Source organism: Leptidea sinapis, chromosome 34, assembly GCF_905404315.1.
Source record: "Leptidea sinapis chromosome 34, ilLepSina1.1, whole genome shotgun sequence".
Lineage (NCBI taxonomy): Eukaryota > Metazoa > Arthropoda > Insecta > Lepidoptera > Pieridae > Leptidea > Leptidea sinapis.
In genome coordinates this window covers 1,977,432-1,995,364 of record NC_066298.1, presented here as the reverse complement: position 1 = coordinate 1,995,364, position 17,933 = coordinate 1,977,432, and the positions used below count along the sequence as shown (strand labels likewise).

At 37.6% G+C, this 17,933-nt stretch overlaps 1 protein-coding gene across 2 annotated transcripts in view; it reads left to right on the top strand.

The window, feature by feature from the left end:
• The window catches only part of LOC126974903 (protein outspread), a 304,871-nt gene extending 287,136 nt beyond the window's left edge, over positions 1–17,735 (top strand). The window contains exons 7-17 of one of the 2 annotated variants that reach the window (XM_050822623.1): positions 3,120–3,248; positions 4,220–4,377; positions 4,840–5,193; positions 5,274–8,855; positions 9,136–9,305; positions 9,751–9,918; positions 10,902–11,054; positions 11,934–12,030; positions 13,643–13,715; positions 15,078–15,188; positions 15,676–17,735. In XM_050822623.1, coding sequence (XP_050678580.1) covers positions 3,120–3,248; positions 4,220–4,377; positions 4,840–5,193; positions 5,274–8,855; positions 9,136–9,305; positions 9,751–9,918; positions 10,902–11,054; positions 11,934–12,030; positions 13,643–13,715; positions 15,078–15,188; positions 15,676–15,767 — 5,087 coding nt within the window. In that variant the 3' untranslated portion in view covers positions 15,768–17,735. The remainder of the gene's footprint in view (positions 1–3,119; positions 3,249–4,219; positions 4,378–4,839; positions 5,194–5,273; positions 8,856–9,135; positions 9,306–9,750; positions 9,919–10,901; positions 11,055–11,933; positions 12,031–13,642; positions 13,716–15,077; positions 15,189–15,675) is intronic. The other variant, XM_050822624.1, reaches the window with a different exon arrangement.
• Positions 17,736–17,933: the final 198 nt, after the last annotated feature.

The following is a 17,933-nucleotide window of genomic DNA, read 5'->3' as shown; positions in this document are numbered from 1 at the left end:
CAGATAGAGATAAATAACTACCTACTACTGTCAGTAATTAGCTGTCAATAATCTGATGCTATCCCAATATATCCGATAAGTCATTCTTATCGCCTTATACTGGGATGCGTGAGTTGCAATTTCCATACAAGCTTCTATCGCTGGTAAGCTATAGCGTCGTCCCATTGAGCGAGAGCGTGTACGGATAAGGTGAGTTACCGTCGATAAGTTTATTGGCAAAATTTATTGAATTAGGCGTTACTTTGCGGAAATCCATAATTATACCAATGATTTAAGTTTTAAGTCTCGTGCCAGATTTTGGAGAGACAACACGTCCTGAGGATGCCTCGTGTAGAGGCGAAACACGTATCGAATTGTTTTAAAAACAAATATTGGCGGAATTAACACTAAAGAAAACAAATCATTTGTATAAGTTTATTGGGACAGAAAAGTCAACGATAGTTACGATTTTTATCTCAAGTAAGAGATAGACTGAATAGTGGGAACGGCCGTGAGAAAAAAGCGATTCACTCGATTGTTTGAAACGTGCAGTCATTGACAGTTTGACAGATGACGGCTATGATCTTATGAAAAAAGGAGATCGAAATCCACTATGTTTTAAACAACTGTTCGTTTTGAAACTTAGTCAGATACTTCGTGGCCAATCGCGATACTCTAATAACTACTATATCAAACTTATGTCAAATGACTGCACGTTTCATACAAAACTAAATTTCAATTTTTACTTAGGCAGTCCTGTCTCTTATTACGTTGTATTTACATCCTCTTTGTTCTATACTTTTGCTTCACAAATTTTGTCATCTCGTAAAATTATAGGCCATGAAGTGTCAACAATTTCAGTAACTTGAAAAAGGGTTAGGGCACAGATTAATCTGATGCGATGGCTATTTTTGGCGCCATAAATGTTCTTATTCTATGGCTGCAGTGTTGCCCCACATAGCTGACAGCATATCTAAATACCTACTGACTCGAACGAACATTCGTCAACATATAAAGTGCGTAGGAGAAACTGTACATATTTAAAAACAAACAATTAAAATATTTTCGGTCAATATGAATAACTCATCGACTCCGAATTGTCAATATTATTACTTTTGCTAAAATGTAACACTGGACTTCTTTTAAATTGTGTTATTAAATCCCGATTATGATTATAATAAAATATATATTCAAGACAGTTTGTAAATATCTCTGTCCACGAGGCACCAAGCTTCACTACTTCATAAATTATAATGTAAAGGCACTGCAATATTTTCGTTTTGCTCTCGTTAACGACCTTGGCCCGCCCGCGCCATCTTGCCGAAGCTCCGACAATTATCTCCAGACTAAATATTAATACTGCATACATTCGCCTAGCAACATATTGTCAACGGTTTTTAGCATAATTGCAGCTGTCTTCGAGATGAAATTATCTTAAATGCCTCTAAAGATTTATTGCAGATAATTTATAAGGTAAATGTAATTTGCGGATACTCAGGAAACACGATATATTTTATTTGTATAGCGCGGCGATATCTCTTTTTAGATGTTCATAGATAATGAAATAAAGTGGTCTGTTCTTTAGCAGCATATTTTATAACTTTGTGTTCCGTTAATTATCTGGGCAAGACTTAATGTTAATAATTGTTTTATGTCGAAAATAACATGACTCTTGAGTAACAGCTATAATTGTTATTAGTGAGATAGTTTCCTGCTCTATTTGATTGTGTTTTATTTGTTTTTTTAATTCGTAACAATTTTTGTATTTCTTTCCTTCTTAGAAAGTGCCTTTTTTGTTTGGTATTTTAATATTGTGACAGACGCTACTTGCAGCTGGCTAGCTTACAATTTGTTAATTATAAATAAATAAATTGACCCGACAGACTCTGTTCTGTCAATAGAATATTAAAATCTATATAGTATGTTATCCTCAATAGATACATATGCCATCGCTGACTTTTCCGTAGACCAATATAAGATAAACAATTCTACGATACATTATTTTGTTATATCTCAAAGGGTTTTGTGGCATTTTCGTTGAAAGCTCTCTTAACGGCTTATTTTTTTCCGACACCTCCAAAAACTATCGTTAATGTATATAAAAACCCTTCCTCGAGAACCACGCTTGTCCATTGGTAAAAACAGCATGAAAATAGGGTGCAGTAGTTTTTGAGTTTATTGCGAACAGACAGACGCGGCGGAGGACTTGTTTTATAATATGTAGTTGATGTATGTTAGAAAAGTATTAATTTGACTTGAAGAAAAATTTTTATTTGGCTATATTCATTTCAAGAATATTCTTTACGTGCCGTTTAATAGGTCAGCTAAGGTTAAGGGCTCCTCTTCATAGGACTGGGTATTCAATTTTACAGTAAAATACCCGACATTATACTACGACTCAATGAGCACAAATTCAAAAACTATATTTAAACGTCTTTCACAAAGAAGGCTAACTATAGTATAATAGATATAGATGGGTTTACAGAATTTTTCTGAATTTGTTTTGTGTGGAATTAAATTAAAAAAAAAACTTTTTTCAAAGGCGTGTCTTAACCAGATAAAAGAGATAGCAAGCGTGCAAAATGGTCATGACGTTTACCAAGTGTTGTTACATAAACAAAATAAAACTTAATATTATAAACAGCTTATATTATATAGCTATCCCGCTCAGTCACGCGTGCCGAGTGTAGTTTACCTACTATTACATTTGGCTTGGCACCGACTTCAAAGCTATCAATATGTAGCACATACAACTAATAGTATTTTATTAATATTAAAGGTAAAGATTTGCATAAGCGGTGTATTAAATTAAATTTTTAGTAATTTGTTACTTTTCAGTTTTTGAAGTCGATTTTTTTAAACGTAGTTTTTTATTTTTTACTTTTTAGTGTCAGTTAACAATAATAAAACATAATCAACCTGAATGGAAACTCTAAAAAAAGCGAAGAATTACGTAAATCGGATTAAAGATCTCAGAGTAATCGGTGTGCTAACATAAAAAAAATACCGTTCGAATTGAGGACCTCCTCCTTTTTGAAGTCGGTGATGTTAAGTTATTGTTACTCCTAAATATATTTCTATTATATTCTATTTATTGTTATTTGTTCAGTATAGCACAGGAATGGTGTTCTTTATTACAGTGTACACGGACCAGCCTGTGTCGTCAGCGTCTCCCCCGACCCGGGACAAGATCAATGGCGAGGAGAAGGCGAGGTCGCGGCGCAGAGACCCGTGGCCGGAGCCCGAGCCCGCCCAGGGCAACGATGATGGTACGGCTGGTATAGTATCACATGAAGCGTCACATGGTGCTGTTTATTGCGAACGACGGTCGCGTGTTAGGTGTTTTATAAAATAATTATATCTTTGTAATTTTTTGAGCCTTAAGAGCTATATTTCACCTGGTTTCCCCACGGTGGCGTGACTCTGCAACCAGTCGCGTTACCGTGGTCTCCGTAACCTACCAAACTTGACACCATATGGACACGGACACCAGAGTCATGACGCAAATGCGCAATCGTCGAGAAAGAAAACGCGCAAATCGTCAAGAATTAGCAAACGCGCAAAATCGTTAAGAGATAGTGAACGCGCAAATCAAATCATCACGAGATAGCAAACGCGCAAATCGTCAAGAATTAGCAAACGCGCAAAATCATCAAGAGATAGCAAACGCGGTAATCGTCAAGAGATAGCAAACTCGTAAATCGTCAAGAGATAGCAAACGCGCAAAATCGTCAAGAGATAGCAAACGCGCAAATCGTCAAGAGATAGCAAACGCGCAAATCGTCAAGAATTAACAAACGCGCAAAATCATCAAGAGATAGCAAACGCGGTAATCGTCAAGAGATAGCAAACTCGTAAATCGTCAAGAGATAGCAAACGCGCAAAATCGTCAAGAGATAGCAAACGCGCAAATCGTCAAGAGATAGCAAACGCGCAAATCGTCAAGAGATAGCAAACGCGCAAATCTTCAAGAATATTTTATTCTCTTGATAACATTTGTTTTGCTAAAATTAGCAAAATGAAGTTTTATGTCTTCAAGGTGTTTTTCATGTATAATGTATCCTCCCATAGGACCGAGCTAATGTAATCCTAGAGAAATATAGATAGGAGGATGAATTACGTCATTTTTTCTTAATATATTTACCATATAAAAAAATTACTATTGATAAGTCTCTCCTTAGACGCCATCATAGATAGACTTTTATTTGAACCAGTTTTCTCTTTATTTTGGAAATTTTAGGAAATGCTGTTCGGTCACCTCTATTACAACAGCAACACCAACAGTACGACGAACAACTCCGAGACATCGCGGCGTCGCTGACTCGCCCGCGGTCCAGACGGGCTCTACCTCCCACCCTCGAGAGACCCACCAGACTACCTCCGCCCGATAGACTGCCGGTACCTGATCAATATTATATTCAACAAATTTTAAGGTTTCTGAGACTAATTATAATAATTTTTTGGAAATTGTCTTTTCAAGAATCCATTTCTACATTTGCTACAGTTGCTACGCCTTATAATTAAGTGGGTATCAAAATGCAGTGTCTACTTACTTATTGTTACCACTGCATTTTTTATGTTCGAAAGAGGGGTAAATTCTGATTAGTAAGAATGTTTATTCATAAAATTCCAACGACACTGCGAGCCACCGTTCACATATGCATAAAACGTATGGTTTGAATTTTTTGTAAAAATATAAAATGAATTGAGTAAATATAAAAGTCGATCCGCGAATAATACTATATGCAAGGGCTCAACGCCTGTCATCGTAAATAAAAATTACCAAGATGTGAATACTGTATCGTGTGATATTTATGACGTTATTTCCTTGTATCCAAAATGATATGAACAAAATTTCAGGCAAGAGGAACACCGGACGGTGGAGTTCCTGCGGAAGAAGGTTTAACGAGCTCAGGAAGTGAGGGTAGCGTAGCTACAGATGTTGTTGAAGCTCCTGAAAGTGCAGAAGCTGGACGGGTAGAATTACCGGCGGAGAGACTGCTACACGCAAGAGCTGGTTGGTTGCAGCGGCGGGGCCCTTCGGGCTGGTCCAGACATTGGTTCGTTCTTCGCGGCGCAGCGTTACTCTACTTCAGAGATCCACACGCAGAACAAAGAGGGCTCATGGACGGCGTAATAGATCTGAGTGGAGTAGCAAGAGTCGTTGAACTGCCGACTTCCGCTACTACAAACGGATATGCCTTCGAAACAGAGGTATACTAATATAATTATTAATGCTTAGAATTCTGATTATTTATATTATAACATGAAACTAAATTGATTTTCCATTTCAGGCGTGGGATGGCAAGCATATTGTATTATCTGCTGTGACAGCGGGTATCAGAACAAACTGGGTATCGGCAATAAGAAGAACGGCTGGCTTACCAGATGCCGGGCAACTCTCTTTGGTTTTAAGAGATGATGGAGTGGATCAAGCATCTGAATCATCAACGTCTCCAATAACCCCTATCACACCAAATACCATGAAGTCGGCTCCATTTTCATCAGATGAAGAATATCGAACAGCATCGGAAGGTGGGCGTAGGGATAGTGCGGATTGGGGCGATGTAGCACCACAACCGCCGCCTTCACCGATCCTTAATCGCACGCCAATATCCAAAGTAAAAGAAAAGGTCCGCGCAAGAACATGTCACAATATCTCACTAAAAGTTGAAAGCAAATGTGATACTGACGAGATTGACGCAACCAAAGAAATGGATAGTACAATAGATGAAGTTGATGAAAATGAGAAACCAAATGAACCCAGAAAACGTAGTTACATTTCAACAATAGATAAGCAATCGATTGAGATTGATGAGTTAAGAAAGCAATTAAAACTAGCTTTGTGTGATTTCGATGCCGCTGAATCTGAATTGGCACGATTAAGAAAATTGAAGCTGGAAGCCTCCGCCCGAGAAAAGAAAATGGAAGAGTTAGTTATTACTTTGCAAAAGAAAGAGGAGGAGTTGTGTATTAGAACAAAGGAAGCTGAAAGCTTAAATACTATAAAACAACTTTATAATCAAGATAAAAATATATGGGATTCAAAATTAACTGAAACGCAGAATTTTTTAAAAGAATCTACGGAACATTGTGAGCTGTTAACTCAACAACTTACGACTGCACAAGAAGTTATTAAACAACTGCAAAAAGAACTCAACGAATTGAATGATAAGCTGTTAAGAAGTGTTAAAGAAAATGAGAGTTTATATACAAGGATTCGGGAACTAGAAAGCAAAGTTACTAATGAGTCTCCATCAAAAGAAAAAAGGAAAAGCGTTGGTTCTCTTTGTGAACTTGGCAACATTAAAGAAATTTCAAATTTAGAATCATTAGAGAAGAATAGACTGATTGATGAGTATGTAGAATTAAGAAGTAGATTCATCAAAGCAATTCAAGAAATCAAATCTATGAAAAAAGAACTTCGTGAGTCACATAACATGTACGATGAATTAGAAATAACAAATATGAAGTTGATAAATGAAATGAAACTAAGAGAACAGTGCAGCAGATCAGAAATCGATTTGATGGCAGCACGAATTCTAGATTTGACGCAAAAACTGACTGCTTCAGATAAACAGGTTAGAACATTGAAACACAAAATCCAAAAAACTGAGTCTCGAGAAAAAAGACGTAGCTTATCATTAAAAGGAAGGGAGTCATTTACATTAGGGAAAGAAGTAGAAGAAAAGTTGATGGAACTTGAAAATAAAATCACATTATTAGAGACAGGAGAATCAGCCCCAACAATAAATTCGCCATCAAAAAGTTCTTCTCCTGCTAAAGAGAAGCTTACAAAAACTGAAAATGTAACTGATGAAAAGAGGATGAAACGATTGGCTGCTAGATTAAGGAGGAAATCTTTAGATAGTGCTACTAGTTCAGAACCAATGAAAATGCTTGTTCGGTTGAGTTCGCTAGAAACGAAAGTCACTTCCGTACTAGAAAATCGCCGTGATTTTACTAACTCTTGCGAATCATTAAACCACGCAACAGTATCGGTCGATAGCCCTGTATTAAGCGAAAGCCAGGAAAGCTCTTTGATCGGCACTCAGTCACAAAGGCATTTATTAGATCGTTTACAGAGTCTTGAAAGTGTTGTCATACATTCGAGAAATAAAGTCAATGAGTGTCTTTGTCAAATGAGTGCAATGCGAGCATCGAAATCCCGCAGATCACCATCACCCGGCCTGGAGAAGAAATACAGCTTCAAGTCAATGGAAAAATGTTTGTCAGATGTCAGCAAGAGATTACAAGAATGCTTTGATAAATGTGTTATTGATAACACAGAACAAACTTCAACTGACTTTGTAAACGACAGTGTCGCTGAAGTTGTTGTGCAACTAGAAGAACAACTGAGGATAAAGCTTTTGGATATATCGAAACGAAAAGCCGTTCTTTACGAGGCTGGTGAGCTTACTAAGAGAAAGAGCTTAGAGCTTCTGGCGGAGAAACTCGCATACGAGGCGGTTCTAGTCGGTAGAATACAAGAAGCTCTACAATCTTCAAATGGCAGCAGATTTTTCGCTAGATTAATAAAGTCTGAAATAACAGAAACTAGTCAGTTAATAGATAATCTTAAACGTAAGTTAAACGGAGAGAATAGCAGATGTATCGACACCACCAAGAGCTCTTTGGACTATCTTGCAAAGATATTATCACGGAGAATCGATATCATGAACGGCTCTCACACTGGCAAAGATGGACGTCGATCGGAGTTCATCGTTAATAATACAGACCTCGAAGCTTTAAAGGCATCACAAATAGAAGTAGCCGAGGCTGTCGATAGATACAAGAGCGAAAAATTGGCCGAACTATGTTCCGCTCTCGCGTGCGAGACGTTATCGTTTACAAGTCCCGGTGACAGTGATTTTGAACAATACCGTGCTAACACAGAAGCAGCGAGGGTGCGCGAGGCGTGGGCTTCCGCGCGCGATGTTCTCGGCGCCGAGCTGGTGCAGGCTGAAGTCGCGCGAGCCCTAGCTCGGGCGGCCCAACTCTGCGAACGAAACCTGGACGAATCACGATCGACTCGCCTCACACTGACGGCTCAGGACCGGGCGGACCTCGAGCTGTGGTGGCAGGCGGCCCACGACCACCTGCGCTGCGAAATGGACGCCGCCGTCCGCGACATCGCCGCCCGCTACCGAGAATGCCTCGACTCCGACCGGCGCAAGGAGGGCTCTCCGGGACTCGACAGCCGCGCGCTGCTGCAGCAGCTGGCCGACGTCCTCGCCCAGAAGGCGCTGGTGGACGCCCGCGTCGCCGTCGTGGACGGCACCTACCGGGCGTCGGAGCCGCGCGACACTCCGTCTCGCGAAGACGCCGTCGCCTCGCTGGAATCCGACCCCGCCGCGGAGGCAGAGTTCGTGTACCTATTCCAGCACTTCTCGAACGAGTGCCGAGCGCTCTTCTCCAGTGACTGTTCGGGCAACAGTGAAGACTCGATGAAGATCTGCGAGAGCCTCGAGCGGGTGGAGGTGGCGGTGGCCGAGGTGCGGCGGCGGCTCGGCGGGGAAGACGCGGCCCCCGCGCGGGGCGAGGCCGAGGGAGGGGGCGCCGCGACCGTCGGGGACCGCGTCGAGGCGCTGCGGCGCCGCGTGGAGGCGCTGCAGGCGCTGGCGCCGTGCCAGCACTGCCGGCGGCTGCAGGAGGCCGTGGACCGGCTGACGGCCGAGCGCGCGCGGGGCGAGTGTGCGCTGGCGCAGCAGGCCGCGGCGCTGGCGGCGGCGCGGCGCGCGCGGGCCACGCTGCAGGCGCAGCACGAGCGGGAGCGGGCCGCGCTGCGCGAGCGGGCCAGGACGCTGCAGCGGCGCCTGGCCGCACTCGACTCGGAGTACTCCGCGCAGCTGGAGAACCTGCGGGCTGCGTATCAGGTTATTATTAATATTTATATAACCCCTATTAGTAGTTACATAAGTAGGACATCTTAAAAGAACACGCAATTGCCAGTTAGAATTTTCGTAAGCGTCCTTATGTGAGACTTTTCATGCAAACTAGTCTACTTTTAAATAAATTTAAGCATTTCAATTTATCATATTATTTCGATTTCAATATTTTAAAAAAAATGTTATATCATATTACGAATATGACAGTGATCAATGTTATATATATATTACGAACGAACACGATTATAATACAACTGATCGTTGACAGAGTGCAGTGTCGGCGGACACACACGGGGACGGTCTCCGCGCGCGTTACCAGCAGGAGATCGAACAGTTGCGCGCACTGTGTGAGAAGGGTCTAATGGCTATGGAGAGCTCACACCGGCGGATCGTGCGCGAGATGGAAGACAAACACCGCGCCGAACGAGAGCAGCTGCGGTATGTACTGCCATTTGGATACTGATTAAAGTTAACTTGATAGGTACAGCTAGAAGAATGGGCAAATCGATAGAGCGCTGGCGTAACCTCATACTGGAAAACTCGAAAGGCTATCTAGGCATACAGTCTATGATGATTCTAGTGAGTGTGTCAGTATCATAATAGAAATAGAAATAATAATAACATATTGCATCAACACTTGGTAAACGTCATGAAGCTACATCAATTAGTAAAAGGAGAGAATAACTGACAAGAAACTCCGAGTCAATCTTTTAAATCATATAACAACTTAGCCTACACAGAATCAGTCAAGCACCATGAATTATTATCCTCTATATAATCTACTATACTATAGTAAGCCTTCTTTGTCAAAGAAGCTTTAAAATATTTCTTAAATTTGTGCTCAATGAGTCAAAGCTCAATGTCTTTTTCATGTCCGCTTCAGTTTGGAGAAAGAACAGGCCCTGGCTGAAGAGACCCGGGCAACGTTGGCAGCCCTGGACGCGATGCGCAAGGCTCACGAGAACGAAGTGAGGCGGGAAGTAGACAAGTTCAAGCAGGACTTCCTGTCGCGCGGCACCACTGACCTGACGCAGATCAGCACCAGGCACCAGTAAGTAACTATGAATATATATATTTTTTTATTTATTTAAGGAAAACCAACAGCTAATACAATTTCAGTAAAAACTTAAATAGTAACAGACAGCCAATTACAGGTTTTCACGAATATACTTAAGTAATATAAAATATGTACGTGACAGATTCTCTTTTAAACACTAACACTTCACAATGTCTTGGTTAAGAATATTATAAACGGATAACATTACTACTAATTTCGATAATTTAATTTTCAAATTGGTAATTTTACCACAAAACATGTCTGTTTGACTGCAAATTATTTAAGTTTTAGTTTTTAATTTGGTAGGTTATTAAATAAAATTGCCTGCTGTATACAGTATTGAATTATCGCTCCCCTATAGGGGAAGGATAATTCAATGAAGAGGGAACATTAGAATTTATCGCCAAAAACAATTCAGTTCTTATATATTTTTTAAAGTGTTCCGAAAGGCGTATTTTTCTTGCCCTGTTGTCTCTACCAAACAACAATCGTGTCGTCAAACAGAAACTGATCACGCACAAAAATTAATCTTTATAATCGTACCTGGTGCTACGACTACAAAATGTCTTAGTTCGTATTGGGACGATATTGTTCGAATTTTTCAAAATAAAAATAAACAAAATATTTCTTTTGTAATATATATAAACAAAATATTTCTTTTGTATGAGAAAAAGTCAAGAGATGTGCAAGATGATGGCAAGCTATGCGCCCTATACAATGTGGTGACTAGTGCCGCTCAGGATTCTTGATTGAACCCATATTCTGTGCGGCATCGCTATTGCGCTTATCATTTTGGGATATGTTGATTCTCATTAGCCCAGTAATTTCACTAAATATGGCGCCCTTTAAACCGAAACATAATAATGTTTACACATTTCACAACAAAAGGCGTTGTTGTGGTACCCTGACCTGGCCTGCTGAAGCTCCCACTGGTAAAATATAAACAAAACCCTTACTGATATAAATGTTCGTTGCAGGCAAGAGATGGAAGAGATAAAGCGAGAGATCCTGTCACTGTCGGAGAAGTACTCGGTGAAGTGTGTGGAGTCAGCAGAATTGGAGGAACGGTTGGCCACGGCTACGGCACAGCTGGCGCAGGCTCACAACCATATCATGCAGCTCGACTCGAGGTACGCACTCTTGTTACTAAGGGATCATTATGCAAAATTCTCATTTCAATAATTAAAGAGGCTCGATCCTCTTTTATGCAAAAAGATCTCTTTGGTGACCATGACATGACATTTAACAAGATTATTTCATTTTAATTTGTAATAATATGTAGTATGTATGTTATTCTGTATTTTTTTCTTTGAAAACAAGAAATGTGATTTTACTTATTTATTTTATTATTTGTCTACTGTCCGTCACTGTTTAAGCATCTGCAATCAATCAATTCGTGGGCTTTCGATGAAGCGGGGTTTTCAACGAGTGCACTCTAATCACTACTCGGAAACTTTTGGTTTTTTATTTTGTACAGTATAAACAAGCGGTCCAATTGCATTCGGTGACTAAATACTCGGTAAATATCTACTTATAAATAAATATAACATTTCAGACATCATACGTTTTAGTGAATTAATAGAAAATTTCCCTTTGCATAAACCTCTTAAATATTAGAATTTCCTAAAATATATATTCCCTTTTTACTTGTTAATTTTAAAATTGTCATAGAAATAACTAAATAATTTATCAAAAATAAATAGTATCTTACTCATTGCGGTCATCGGTCCAAAAGGACTCCGACAGTGTAAAGCCCACTTAAGTGGATTAACTTTCCCTGACTTCCGTCAAGAAAAGTTTAGGAGCACAAAAATTGAGCAATAAATGTAGATATTGAAACAAGGTTGAATAGGATTTGAATTTGAAATGCGTTTATCTCTGTAAGAATCTACCAGTACCTACATGAATATAGGATTATATCTTGTGTATTATTATAACTACTACTACTACTACGACTACCTTCATAAAATTTAATTCAATAATAACAGGTGAATGTTTTTGATTTTCAGAAACAAACAACTTCGAGCGCATCTCATATCAGAGGCCAATGAGCTGAAGTCTGCTGAATCTTCTACTCTCGCGCAGCTCATAGAAGACACTGCACCGGTCGGTAGCACCATTATATTCTTATAGTAAAAACCACAAATGAAAAAGAGAGAAGTTCTGAAGTATTTAATGTATATATAATATAGCCCATATAAGATTTAAAATAATATTAGATTATTATCATTTTACTTGAGTGAGTTAATTGAAACTCAATTTTATTAATACTTGTATTTACGAAACTGAGTTTATATGTGTTATTAATACAATATAATTCAATATTTAGATTGACAGCTAGAATTTTAGTTACATGAGTTAGAAAATTAATGTCTAATGTCAAACATCAAGCGTTTAGGTTTCAAACGCGTTTTAGCTATAACCGCGTTCAGGTAAATAATATCTTGTTGCCATTATTATAATTTACGACAGCGCCATGTATTGTATAACAACGGTAACCATACTTGCTTGGTTTATTATACTTTCTAAAGTCGCCATCTTATGATCTCAATGCACAGAAAACATAGAACATCATCTGGTCACAGGTGACATTATAATTATGACTAACATACAACAAATGTTACAGTGTAAACTGAGTTTAAAATTAACATATTGCGTTTCGATTTTCGAACAGCAAACTTTCTTAATTTTAATCTTTTGGCGAACAGATCATTCAGTAAACTTAAAAAATAAACTACGTTTTTTTAACTACCTACATCATAATAATTATGTGTCTTATAGTAAACCGTATCAAATGAATATATAATTTGAATTATCACAAATATAACGTAGAAATACTTACAAACTAAATTAAATATTGGGTATAGATTCATAACCTCTCTATCTTTTTCCACTGTGATATGCTATTTTAATACACCTATTCTAACTAACGATCTTGCATGTTAACAATTATAAAATTACAGTTATTTTTAATGAAACACTAAAAAGTTAATATTTTTCTTATCATTCAATTCAAGTCTGCATTTTCATCTAGCAATCATTAATGTAAGTAATCTTATAGGTCGAGTTAAAAAAAGAAATATTCTATTAAGTCTGAGTAGATTCTCGTTAGCTTATCATCTGAGTTACTTGGCATTATAAAGCAAATGTGTTGTCAAATGGATATCCGTAATTTCTGCATCCCTTTCTGGAAGATAAGCGTTACTGTATGTATGTAAAATAAAGTTAGTTGAGGTACATACTCCAGGTGGCGTTTTAATACGCAAACCACGTAAACTGTACTATTGTAACTGTCTCCATAACTGTGCATAAAAGAGACAGAGTACACTTAACTGTGATTATTCACGGATTACGAATTGCTTATGGAATACGGACTTTAGAACAATATAAAAGTACCCTCATTTAACAGACCAACTTATACATTAAAATTTCAGTTGTAATAAATTGCTGTTAATTATTAACGCATTAGATCTCATACTTTTTTACCAATATTGTCTGTTTCTCCAATCTAAGAAATGAATAAGCCTATTTGCAACCAATTCACAAACAAAAAACAGCGGCCACGAGGTCGGGGTCAAAAGCGATATTAACAAAATATATAAAAGTGACCTCGTAGAAATGTAGCTTAAAATGTTAATCGAGTCTAAGCCCGTCGTGAACAAAGTCGCGGGTGTAAGCTTGTCTCACGATGGTCGTTGGTTGTCGGGTGCACTAACAGCATGGTCACGAGGCGCCGCTGTGGCTCCACCTGCGACACCTGGCCGCGCTCTGGCAGGGGACCGGCCCGCCAGGTAACCCATACTGCACTCTCTCACTCGCTAACAGAAGTTTGCTTTGCGCTGCTGGTAAGTTTGCATGGCTTTTGGATGACTGGGACACACACTGCTATATATATATTGTATGTATTTCGTTCGTTCTGCTGCCAACTATGTTGATTGTCATATGTATCAACTAAAAACAGGAAAAACGGTTGTACATTAACAATTTTTGAATTTGCTCCTGTAATTCCTCTGGTGTGGCAAGATAATGTGGACGGCGGTGATCACTAAACAACAGGTTACTCGTACGCTCGTTTGTCCTCCTTTTCCACTAAAAGAAATAAATCGATCGAATAGGATTAGGTATACTTTCAGTTTTGCTTAGTGGATATAAAATTATTTACTTATATAGCCATGGTTCGTATTATATCGTCGTCGATAAGGCAGTACGCTTCTAACCATTGATTGGGCCTGTCTAAATTACTAATAACCAACAACCAATACGTAATCAAAATGAGTACCTAATGTAGGTACTTTGCACAAACAATAATAAAACAGGCTAAAGTTTCTCTTCGCGTACATCAAAATTATATATTTACAGTACAGTATTTATGATTACTGTTTGATTTTAATTTCATACTAACTCACTAATATTTACGTTGAGTTACCTATAAAATTGTAAGATTTATATTAAAATCATTAAATTTTACATATATAAATCTACATTTTAAGCAATTACACCAAACAATAGAGTGATTTTTCATTTGCGGTGTTTTCAAGTCGATATTATGTCTTTAGATGACCTTCACCATGTCACATGTCTAACATATAATAATATACTTAATATATTTTGTGTCGTTCTAACACTTAACTTCCGTGTGATATGTTTGTGTGTACTATATTGTATGATATTATTTTGAAAATCAAATTATTATCTACTTGAGCAAAATTCAACAAAGTGATATAATAATCGGCGCAACAGAAACACTGAAACTAATTTATATTATTTTACTTTCTCTCCAACTATGCCATAAAATATAGTATATGTTACAATCTGTAAAGTTGCTTTTATGTGGGAAAATTAAAGATTTATTGTTTTTTTTTTTTTTTCACTTTATAGTTTAGTGTCAGCAAGAATAGAGGGAGGAATAATTGTTGACGACGACAATCCATCCGTCTCTTCAAACAATTTTAATAAGAGAATAATGTTATATGAAAAAATGTAGTTAGATTTATATTTCTGAACGTATGTATAAATAAATACGTATCCATCCTTATAATTAAAAAATAAACATAACATAGATTATTTGTAAAGAACAGGAGAAATTAAATTCAGATTTGTCACACGATATTGATAATAATGCCTATATTTAAAATTAATTTCTTAATTATTAGAGCAAGTCTTCGAGACTGAGTCCTTTGATGGAAGCGACACGCGCGAGTCGGACCTCGAAGATCCAGTTCGTGAACACGGAGACCAGAAACCTGCAGCTGTCACCTGTACAGGTACCCTACCCTACGTATCTTGACAACTTTGTTATTGAGCCTAGATTTACATTTCAGCAAACAGCCTTTGCGTGTTTGCTACAATTTTCTTTACATTTCTATGTTATCTTTTCTACTGTAAACCCTGTACCCTTAGTAAACTCCAAACAAACATATGACTTTAAATATTCGTATGATCCATAAAATCTGCGGTCCAGTTGTAACGCCAGTTGGAGGCGAAATCTCTAGAGACACGGGTTTAATTTATCTTCTGACTTAAAATATCAAATTGTTTATGTTTAATTGATTAATGAAACCCAGAGCACTTACTTAGAAAACTAGGAAAATGTTAAAAAATAACCTTAAGTATCGGTTCTTCCGGGTCAATACGGCATAGTACCTTCAAAAATAACACGCACTCCTTCAAGACCGCTAACGTCCATGTAAATCCCGTGGTTCTGCCATTTTTCTTCCATTACAGTAATCAAAATGAAATATATTTTTTCAGAACTAACATCGGACCGTTGTTCGAGCGGTCGTGCGACGGCCGCGCCTCTCGCCGGCGTGGTCGCCGAACGAAAGAAAAGATTCGAACTTTAGCCTCGTCGAAGCACTGCGGACGACTTTACGATCGATTCGACCAGATGTTTACTGAATATAAACGAAGTCGCAACTTGTATCCCACCCTGTCATCTGGCTGCTTTGCTTTGTTGTCAATGTTTGTGTTCAATCCATTCTGAATAAGAACATATACTATCCGTCGCTTATAAAGCGGGCGCTACAATAGCGACATTAATTAAATACATAAATTTAACCAAAATAAATAAACTTTCCATAATATTATTTCGGAACAACCTGTAAGTAATCTAGTAGCCGCTTCGTAGAAGAAGTACCCACGTAAGGGTTGTTAGTTTGAAAATTTCAATGATTTAGTTTAATTGTTAGATTTTTCCTGATAAAGGTTCTACCCGTCTTTAATTTTTGTCGCCACTGTAATGCAACGCTGTATAACCTAAACAAAAAGTCTGCAGTCGTAGTAGACTAGTGAAAATAATAAAGCAACCTGTATATTTGTATGACCTATGGCTAATCTTGTTTACAACATATTTTATCATTCAAGTGAACGAGCTAGAATCAATCATAATTTAATAACACGCGGTTGCTTTCGTTTTTTTTAGAACCCTGGCCGATGTATTGGCTATATGTCAATTCCTTGCATAGATTTAGATTACTGAACTCTTACTTGTACTAATGTATTTTATATTGACCTTATATTTAAGATTACAACTAAAACCAAAAATGACCTTCCTCTCGAGAAGTGGCCAGATTTTCTCTCCCACCACATTTACGTAAATGTATATAATTTTGTTTGTTTTTTTTTTTTATATTATAATCGTTTTAAATAACCTGTAAGTGTATACATATTTTTGGACTTGAACGAACATACGGTGTTCTATGTTCATTGTAGTTTAGTTTCGGGTTAGTGACGATTTCTTGTAAGATTTTGCAACACTGTACATACTAACTGTCCTGATTGTCCCCTAAGTGCACAGTCTCCCCTCCCATTTATCTAGTAAGGAGTTTGTTACCAAATATTTTCTTATTTATGAGTTTACGACACGTTTAGTTTAGAACACGCGCGTCGCTTCATACTCTAGCTTCGTGTGTTCGCCTAGCATAGTTCTCTATATATAATCTGTAGATTTATGTAATATGTATCCATGCGGGAGATTCGTAGTTATAGTTTGTGTTACGTATTTTACCGCGTGACAGTTTATTATCATCAGGCTGGTTTTAAATAGAATATACTGCAAGTGTTACCAGGCGGACGAGACCCGACATTGTCTTCCAACCGATCACGGTGAGAACAGACAATATTGTAATGCCTTAGATTATGTAAACACGCACATTCTTCTCATCTGGCAACTATCTTGAACTTGTAATTGTCAAATCTATCACATCAAATTCTTTCAGTCTATTTTTTTTATTTTCCTCAAATTTGGGAATTTGTCTTTTCTTTTTTGTCGTCAATGAATTAAGAGATTTATTTAATTCATGTACCTAATGGAGTCTGTCCGTGTTTACTTACACGTAAGTTAGCTGTTGTAGTTTGCTCAATTGTTTCTAGTGTATCGAAATACCAAAACGGAACGCCAGCATACGTTTATTTTCAAAAAGATGCATTATTAACATAAATATTGAAATTCTGTGCGCTGTGACACTCAAGCTTGTTATTTTAATTTTTAAAACAGATGAAAATGATAATACAGCATATTCCAATCCCTAAAAATTTGATCAAAATTTAGATAAACTATGTCTGGAAAAAGGAGTTAACTTAGTTTTTAAATTAAGTTTTATTAATAATATTGTATTCAATATGGTGAACTAAGTACCTACTATACTTAAGTGTCATAGCGAACAGGCTAAAATTATTATATTAGTTTAGTTTTGTTAAGTTAAAGTTACTCGAGAAACTTATATTTATATATTAATATATCTCCCCTGTAGTTGACGTTGTAAAGTGTTGGTTTATATAACAAAGATTTTTAAATAAACTACTTAATATAATGTTGTGTTATTCTAAATATCCCAAAGTAACCCACAGAAGTCATTTGAATGTCTTATATGATAGACAATTCATCCATGTGGAAGTGCTACAAATATATCTTTCCTGGGAACTAAAAAGTTTCCCACTATCTTCATGCCAAATTTGATCAAAATCGATTTAATAGTTATATCGTAAAATATTGATAGTTGTATTAACAT